We start from the raw sequence: 10,000 nt of genomic DNA, 5'->3' as shown, positions 1-10,000 counted from the left end.
TACATGCTGAAACATAAGTGATCATACAAATAATAAATAAATACATTATGCAAAAATATTTCCTATATTTTTTGCATGAATTTTAGCCTTTTAATGATACTTACATTTTTGCATTAAATGCATAAATTTTTGCATCAACTTCAATAAGTTTTTCTAATATTTTAAAACAGTCACTCCAATCCTGTAACATTATGGCGCTGTTCCATTAGCAGTACCGACTCGACTCGGCTCGCTTTTTGCTCCGTTTTCCATTGCAGAAAGTACCGCCACAAATAGTACCCGGTCGTCATAGCGAGGCATTTCGTTCCTCGTTGCCCCATCAAGCTCTCGCTGGATCCTCTCTTCGGCAACCAAACAAAGGAATGTCTGCACCGCCTCGTTTGACCACGGCGTATTCTTCCGAGTTGCCATAATAATAGTAGTAAGTTTAGTAACTATCTCTGGCCAAACTATTTAAAAATGGCGGGGTTACTCTGGATACTCCATCTGGCGCGTGCAATGATGACGCAGATTCTCTGTGACCAATCAGCAGTCGGCATTGTTTTCACGTCACATTTTAGTATCGGCTTAGCTCGCCTCAGCTCGCTTAGAACCTCGCCGGAGGTGGTACGAAAAAAAGTACCCGAAAGCAGGTACAGGTACAACTTTTACACAGTGGAAAACCAAACAAAGGCGAGTCGAGTCGAGCCGAGCCGAGGCGAGCTGGTACTGTGTAGTGGAAAAGCGCCATTAGTGTGATCAAGACTGGAGTAATCCTTTACTTCCGGTGTCCACCACCGGGTTCGGGGATTGCCGCCTCGACAGGCACCGGAGACCTTAAGGCCACAGCTCCGAGCGCCCGCTTCGACAATGGAGGTGGGGAACATGGTCCACTCGGACTCAATATCTCCAGCCTCCCTCGGGATCCGGTCGAGGCTCCGCCGGAGGTGGGAGTTGAAGATCTCTCTGACAGGGGACTCGGCCAAACGTTCCCAGCAGACCCTTACAGTACGCTTGAGTCTGCCGCATCCGTCCAGCTTCCTCCGATGGGGCATCGGATCCAACTCACCATGGTGATCAGTTGACAGCTCCGCCCCTCTCTTCACCCGAGTGACCAAGACATACGGGCGTAAAGTAAAGGATGCAGTCAAGCTGAAGGAGGAGTCCTATCGGGCCTGGCTGGCTTGTGGGACTCCTGAGGCAGCTGACGGGTACCGGCAGGCCAAGCGGACTGCAGCCCGGGTGGGTGTGGAGGCAAAAACTTGGGCCTGGGGGGAGTTCGGTGAGGCCTTGGAGAAGGACTATCGGCTGGCCTCGAAGAGATTCTGGCAAACTGTCCGGCGCCTCAGGAGAGGGAAGCAGTGGCCTACCAACGCCGTTTACAGTGGAGGTGGGCAGCTGTTGACCTCAACTGGGGATGTCATCGGACGGTGGAAGGAATACTTCAAGGATCTCCTCAATCCCGCCGTCACGTCTTCCATTGAGGAAGCAGAGGCCGAGGGCTCAGAGGTGGACTCGTCCATCACCCAAGCTGAAGTCACTGAGGTAGTCAAGAAGCTCCTCGATGGCAAGGCACCGGGGGTGGATGAGATCCGCCCTGAGTACCTCAAGTCTCTGGATGTTGTGGGGCTGTCTTGGCTGACACGCCTCTGCAGCATCGCGTGGCGGTCGGGGACAGTACCTTTGGGCTGGCAGACCGGGGTGGTGGTCCCTCTTTTTAAGAAGGGGGACCGGAGGGTGTGTTCCAACTATAGGGGGATCACACTTCTCAGCCTCCCTGGGAAAGTGTACGCCAGGGTACTGGAGAGGAGAATACGGCCGATAGTGGAACCTCGGATTCAGGAGGAACAGTGCGGATTTCGTCCCGGCCGTGGAACACTGGACCAGCTCTATACCCTCTACAGGGTGCTGGAGGGTTCATGGGAGTTTGCCCAACCAATCCACATGTGCTTTGTGGATTTGGAGAAGGCATTCGACTGTGTCCCTCGCGGCGGCCTGAGGAGGGTGCTCCGGGAGTGTGGGGTTCGGGGTCCTTTGCTAAGGGCTGTCCGGTCCCTGTACGACCGGAGCAGGAGCTTGGTTCGCATTGCCGGCAGTAAGTCAGACTTCTTCCCGGTGCATGTTGGACTCCGGCAGGGCTGCCCTTTGTCGCCGGTTCTGTTCATAATCTTTATGGACAGAATTTCTAGGCGCAGCCAGGGGCCGGAGGGTGTCTGGTTTGGGGACCACACGATTTCGTCTCTGCTCTTTGCGGATGATGTTGTCGTGTTGGCCCCTTCAGACCAGGACCTTCAGCATGCGCTGGGACAGTTAGCTGCCGAGTGTGAAGCGGCTGGGATGAGAATCAGCACCTACAGTCCGAGGCCATGGTCCTCAGTCGGAAAAGGGTGGCTTGCCCACTTCAGGTTGGTGGAGAGTTCCTGCCTCAAGTGGAGGAGTTTAAGTAACTTGGGGTTTTGTTCACGAGTGAGGGAAGGATGGAACGGGAGATTGACAGACGGATCGGTGCAGCTTCTGCAGTAATGCGGTCGATGTACCGGTCTGTCGTGGTGAAGAAGGAGCTGAGCCGCAAGGCGAAGCTCTCGATTTACCGGTCAATCTACGTTCCAACTCTCACCTATGGTCATGACCGAAAGGACAAGATCCTGGATACAGGCGGCTGAAATTAGGTTTCTCCGCAGGGTGGCTGGGCGATCCCTTAGAGATAGGGTGAGGAGCTCGGTCACTCGGGAGGAGCTCAGAGTAGAGCCCAGCTCCTCCACATCGAGAGGGGTCAGCTGAGGTGGCTCGGGCATCTGTTCCGGACGCCTCCTGGACGCCTTCCCGGGGAGGTGTTCCGGACGCATCCCCCCGTGAGGAGGCCCCGGGGAAGACCTTGGACACGCTGGAGGGACTATGTCTCCCGGCTGGCCTGGGAACGCCTCGGTGTCCCTCCGGAAGAGCTGGAGGAAGTGTCTAGGGAGAGGGAAGTCTGGGCGTCTCTGCTTAGACTGCTGCCCCCGCGACCCGGCCCCGGATAAGCGGAAGAAGATGGATGGAGACTGGAGTAATGATGCTGGAATCAGCTTTGATCACAGGAATAAATTACACTTACTTCGAATATAAAAATATTTCACAATTTTTAATGTATTTCTGATCAAATAAACGCAGCTTTGGTGAGCAGAAGAGACATAAAAAAAAAGCCTTAATTGAAACATTAACTGAAAACATTGTTTTATTATTAAAAGTATAACATTGTCACCAATTATTTACATATCTTTTTTTTTTTTTACTGCTGCTTCAAACCATTAGACACTTAAAACGTTTGAAGCTCAAACTGATTGAAAATCCACTCTTCATTTGTATTTTAACACAGAAACACAGAGCGCATTATCTTCCACATGATGCGGCGGCGCTTCCCGCGGGACGACACGCGTCTGATGCGGATCAAACACACTCTCAATGCATTTATATTAGGCTTTTGGTGCCAGTGATGTTTTATAAGAGCTAATCATGAATATACAGATCAGACACGGGGCTGCTCTACATGCTGGTGGGAATCTTCTGCTTCCGGTTCCTGGCGGGAATCCCAGTCTGCTGAAACTCCCGTTTCTCCGTCAGGTACTCCTGCTTACACTCCTCGAAGAACACCGGATCCAGATAGCTGAGGAGTAAACCACACACACACACACACACACACACACACACGTCAGGTACTCCTGCTTACACTCCTCGAAGAACACCGGATCCAGATAGCTGAGGAGTAAACCACACACACACACACACACACACACACACACGTCAGGTACTCCTGCTTACACTCCTCGAAGAACACCGGATCCAGATAGCTGAGGAGTAAACCACACACACACACACACACACACGTCAGGTACTCCTGCTTACACTCCTCGAAGAACACTGGATCCAGATAGCTGAGGAGTAAACCACACACACACACACACACGTCAGGTACTCCTGCTTACACTCCTCGAAGAACACCGGATCCAGATAGCTGAGGAGTAAACCACACACACACACACACACACGTCAGGTACTCCTGCTTACACTCCTCGAAGAACACGGGATCCAGATAGCTGAGGAGTAAACCACACACACACACACACACACACGTCAGGTACTCCTGCTTACACTCCTCGAAGAACGCCAGATCCTGATAGCTGAGGACTAAACCACACAGACAGACACACACACACACACACACACACACACACACACACACGCACACTCAAACGCATCCGCCATCTTACAATACTCATACATCATCACTATATTACACTTATGTAATATTAACACAATAGTTAGTTAATGCATTAACATTAACAACGAGCAATACATTAATTGGTAACACAGGTTAATTAGGTAATGTATGAACTAACATGAGCAATACATTTGTAACTGTATTTGTTAATCTTTGTTAATGTTAGTTAGTTAAAATACAGCTGTTCATGTTAGTTCACAGTGCATTAACTAATGAAAACAAGATTTTAATAAAGTATTAGTAAATGTTGAAATTAACATTAACAAAGATTGATAAATGCTGTAAGTGCAGTTCGTTATTAGTTCATGTTTACTAATGTAGTTAATTAAAGACCCTTATTGTAAAGTGTTACTAATTAATGTATAAAGATACAGTTAGTTCAAGTCAGCTCAGGACTATTAGGCCTAAATATTAGATGCAACTTTTGATTTTAATAACGCATTTATGCATTAGTAAATGTTGAAATTAACATAATAGATGCTTTCATTGTTAACTAGAAAATGAACCTTATTTCGTTACTGAAATCATCTTAATTTCAAGAATTTTATCGAATTGCTCATGTTTTTGGGGAACAAATATCACTAATGTTTGAATTGCGAATATCATTAAAGTGTCTAAATATCTCTGTCAAAATATCACATATTTAAGAGACTTTGACGCAATCCAGTTCAATAAGTTTTTCAATTTTTTTTAAAGAAAGTCAGTGCAATGCTGTAACACGTGATCATACAAATAATAAATGAAAATACATTATGCAAAAATATTTCCTCATTTTTTTTGCATGAATTTGAGCCTTTAATGATACTTTAATATTTGCATTAAATGCATCAATTTTGGCAACAACTTCAATAAATGTTTCTAATATTTTAAAACAGTCACTCCAATCCTGTAACATTAGTGTGATAGTAATCATCAGTGTGATGATTAGTGTGACATTAGTGTGATCATTAGTAATGATGCGGAATCAGCTTTGATCACAGGAATAAATTACACTTTACTGTATATTCACATAGAAAACATATGATTTACATTATAATAATATTTCACTATTTTACTGTATTTTTGCTAAAATAAATGCAGCCTTGTGAACAGAAGAGACTCTTTCAGACACATTAAAACATTGATATTTGATATTATTTGTATGATTACAAATAATAAATGAAAATACATTATGCAAAAATACTTTATACATTTTCTGCATGAATTTCGGCCTTTTAATGACACTATAACGTTTGCATGTTTTATGATCTCTGCCGATGGTTACACCAACTAGACTATTTTGCCCTAACAGATGCATGATAAGACAGGCATGGGTTATGAAGTTATGAAGTAAGGCGAGTTATGATTGATCTTACTGCCGCGTCAGACACTCCTTCAGAGCCGCGTTCTCCTCTCGACACTTGAACACCATGAAGAAGCCGGAGTCTTTACAGCAACGGTTGAACGCTGGAGACAACAGAGGAAAAGCTGGAGTTAGAGTCGTTTCTCTCTACACACACACACTCCAAACACACACACACACACACACACACACACACACACACACACACACACACACACACACACACACACACACACACACACACACACACACACACACACACACACACACACACACACACACACACACACACACACATATACTCTCTCACACATACTCTCTCACACACACACACACACACACACACACACACACATATACTCTCTCACACATACTCTCTCACACACACACACACACACACTCTCTCTCCAAACACACATACTCACTCCAAACACACACACTCACTCCAAAAACACACACACACATACTCCAAACACACACACATACTCTCTCTCACACACACGCACTCACTCCAAACACACACACACACTCTCCAAACACACACACTCACCCACTCACTCCAAACACACACACACACACACACACACACACTCTCTCTCCAAACACACACACATTCACTCCAAACACACACACACACACACACTCTCCAAACACACACTCACCCACTCACTCCAAACACACACACACTCTCTCCAAACACACACACACACTCACTCCAAACACACACACACTCTCACTCCAAACACACACACACTCTCTCCAAACACACACACTCACCCACTCACTCCAAACACACACACTCTCTCTCCAAACACACACACTCTCTCCAAACACACACACACACACACACTCACTCTCCAAACACACACACACTCACTCTACAAACACACACACACACACTCTCAGATCATCATATTAGAGTGATTTCTGGAGGATCATGTGACACTGAAGACTGGAGTAATGATGCTGAAAATCAGCTTTGATCACAGGAATAAATTACACTTTACTGTATATTCACATAGAGAACAGATGATTTACATTAGAATAATATTTCACAATTTCACTGTATTTTTGATCAAATAAACACAGGTGAGCAGAAGAGACTCATTCACAAACTTGTAAAAATCGGAGCGTGTGTGTGTGTGTGTGTGTGTGTGTGTGTGAGAGTATATATGTGTGTGTGTGTGTGTGTGTGTGTGTGAGAGTATATATGTGTGTGTGTGTGTGTGTGTGTGTGTGTGTGTGTGTGTGTGTGTGAGAGTATATATGTGTGTGTGTGTGTGTGTGAGAGTATATATGTGTGTGTGTGTGTGTGTGTGTGTGTGTGTGTGTGTGTGTGTGTGTGTGTGTGTGTGTGTGTGTGTGTGTGTGTGTGTGTGTGTGTGTGTGTGTGTGTGTGTGTGTGTGTGTGTGTGTGTGTGTGTGTGTGTGTGTGTGTGTGTGTGTGTGTGTGTGTGAGAGAGAGTATATGTGTGTGTGTGAGTGTAAAGGCTGTTGAAGGGTTTGTTATCAGGGTCTTCTGCATTAATTACGTCCGCTCTCCCCCGACTCAGAGCTCCAGAAAACATCACTGTAATTGCGTGTGTGTGAGTGATTGCGGTGTGTGTCATCTGTATGCAGAGCAGAGCCAGCAAACCAATCCCAGAAAGCACAACCGTGAGACTAATCTAATACATATAAAGCTCATCTGACGCCATGCATAAACATGAAGCCGGACGAGAAACGGCCCACAAACACACGAACGCCACAGAACACACACCGGATCCTTCACTCACTGCTACACACTCCAGAGAGAATGATATTAGTTGTGTACACACACACACACACACACACACACACACTCACTCACACACACACACACACACACACACACTTAAACTCTTGAATTTCTTCATTTAAAAAAGTTTCAGTGAATGTTCATTAAATATTGTGTAAAATATTTGTTTTATTTAAATTCAGCAAATTTTGTGCAAACATTCTCTTTATATATATATATATGTGTGTGTGTGTGTGTGTGTATAAAGAGAATGCGTGCACACAATTGCTGAATATATATATATATATTACTATAAGTACAGTAGAATGCACTTCTCAAAATAATAAAAATACAGTTTATGAATATTTTTTAAAGAATATCACACAATTTATTTTTTATCTATGATTAAATGTAAACAAATCTGTGCCGTGCAGCAAAAAATTATTGTTTGCAAAAAATAAAGGAATTGTTCAAATTTCATTTGATTAAATTTTTAAAAAATAAATTATATCTTTAAAGTTATGCATTAATTTCCTTACCACCGTTTTTGATTATTAAAAGGGTCATGAAAGTGAAATGACACACAAATGTGAGAATTTTGGAAAAATAAAACATATTTCATAAGGCCGTCCTTTATAATTTCAACAAAACTGCATCTATGAAAGCGATTTTAGTTTAAGTCATTTAAATCCGTACAATCTGCAACAATGTTCAATTTATCGCAGAAAACCAGAAAAATATTTCCAAGAAAATCTAAATATGAAAATATTCATAAACGGGATGGAGAGGAGGAGCCAAGATTATTGTAGTTTTGCATTTTTAAATTAGTTTTTATTTTAATTTGCTTTAAATTTCAGTTTAGTTTTAGTTAGTCTCATTAACAGTTTTGTTAGTTTTTATTTTGCAAACACATTTATATTTAGTTTTTATAAAGTTAACCGAACCGTTGCTGTGCAAACCAAAGCCAGGCGTTTGAGTTCAGCCAAGTTTAACGTGTGCACAGATTACAGTAACTCTTCTGCAATCTTATGATACACATAAAAGAATGGTTTGAGATTGAACATAGAAACCAAATAAATGCAACTTAAAAGTAAAATGTATGAATAATGCAGCGGTTATTCGCCATATACACACTAACAAATACAAATATTTTCATGGTTTTTCATCACAACTTTTTTTCTTTTGTCAATTCAACTTAGATAATTAATGTGGTTCAGATGACATCATATTTTGAGATTCTGTTGATTAAATCAATCTCCTTCTTTGTATTAACTCAAATTTTGAATTTCAATGAACTCAAACCAACTATTTTAAGTTAAACCAACAATTATTTTTTACAGATTTTCTTTTTGCTAATCATTTCATTTCAGTCAGTTTTCAGTAACTGTTGTTAGTTTTAGTTTTTCATTTAGTATGAGTTTATTTTATTTCAGTTTTTGGAAATGTTTTTTGACCAGTAGTTTCAGTTTTCGTTCAGGTAAACACAGTAGCCTAGGGTGGAGCGAGCTCTCACAGATGAAAGATGATGAAGATGCGCATTATGTGCTGGAGTAACGAGCTCTGATCATATAAAGTCCACAGACGTATTAATAGCCTCAGTTCTGATCTGAGCCGAGTCGAGGCGAGCGCATCTGGCCTGAAGCTGCACACCGAAGCCGGTTCTTCAGTCTGTGGTCGGAGTAAAGCAGCACTTTGATGGCGCAGTGCAAGAGCACACACACACACACACACACACACACACACACACACACGGGTGTGAGATCATCGATGAGCAAACCAGGGGGTTTCCAGTCGAGAAGCACAAACAATCACAGAGAAGAGCAGAGTGACTGAGCATCAAAGCACACACACACACACACACACACACACACACTGCTTCTAAGTCACAGTTTTTAAATCTAATTTTTCAACAATCCTTTCAAAAGAAAAGTAGCAATGTCTTAGTATTTTGGCGTGAACTCATTTGGTCATAACCCTGACCCTTTTGACCTTTGAGGTCACATGACAGCTAATGGTGTCACTCCAGCGTTTAATGTTGTTTATGTGTGTATGTGGTGTTTTTAATTCGCTTTAAGACACACCGTGTGTAAGTTCATAAGTCGACAGCATTGCTGAGTATTTCCTGCTTAAAACTGCAGTGAACCAAAGACAGTCTCAAAGGCGGGGCTCATTTGCATATTCATAGAACCGCGCATACTAAATGAGGCAAGGGTGTCGAGTTACGTTCAAGATATTTTAAGGCATGAAGAATTTTTTTTCAAGGAGAACATGTTTAAATATGTACTTTTGCTGATCAAAGATGAGTGTTAAGGGATAAAATGATCGACTACAGCGGGACTTTACATAATTGGAATATAACATTAAAATCAATGTGGCTGCACAATGAATCAAAATAAAACTTAAATAGTGATATATCTTATCAAATCACAATTAAAGGCTGTGATTTAATTACAGTATCAACTAAACTTTACAAAATTCACCCATATTCCGGCAAAATAAAAAGCTTGAGGATTTGACGGGTTGAAAACTCAAGATTTGAACGTTTGAAAGTGAAGAATTTAAGAATATTACACTTTTAGCTGTTTGTAATCAAGCATGAAAACCTTTACAAGGAAGTGTTTCCATTAGTCATGCAGCTCTAACTATCTAGATGTATAACATTTTA

At 42.7% G+C, this 10,000-nt stretch overlaps 1 protein-coding gene across 2 annotated transcripts in view; it reads right to left on the bottom strand.

Moving 5' to 3' along the window:
- Positions 1-3,167: 3,167 nt before the first annotated feature.
- Positions 3,168-10,000, bottom strand: part of cmc1 (C-x(9)-C motif containing 1) — a 14,567-nt gene continuing 7,734 nt past the window's right edge. Inside the window, exons 3-4 of one of the 2 annotated variants that reach the window (XM_056243708.1) lie at positions 5,593-5,683; positions 3,168-3,622 (exon numbers count right to left, since the gene is read on the bottom strand). In XM_056243708.1, the coding sequence (XP_056099683.1) occupies positions 3,502-3,622; positions 5,593-5,683 (212 nt within the window). In that variant the 3' untranslated portion in view covers positions 3,168-3,501. Of the gene's footprint in view, positions 3,623-3,828; positions 3,971-5,592; positions 5,684-10,000 lie in introns of those variants that run through there. The other variant, XM_056243707.1, reaches the window with a different exon arrangement.

The sequence above is a fragment of the Rhinichthys klamathensis genome, unplaced genomic scaffold, assembly GCF_029890125.1.
Source record: "Rhinichthys klamathensis goyatoka isolate OS25496 unplaced genomic scaffold, OSU_Roscu_1.1 h1tg000828l_1, whole genome shotgun sequence".
NCBI lineage: Eukaryota > Metazoa > Chordata > Actinopteri > Cypriniformes > Leuciscidae > Rhinichthys > Rhinichthys klamathensis.
This window is presented reverse-complemented; position numbering and strand designations above follow the sequence as displayed.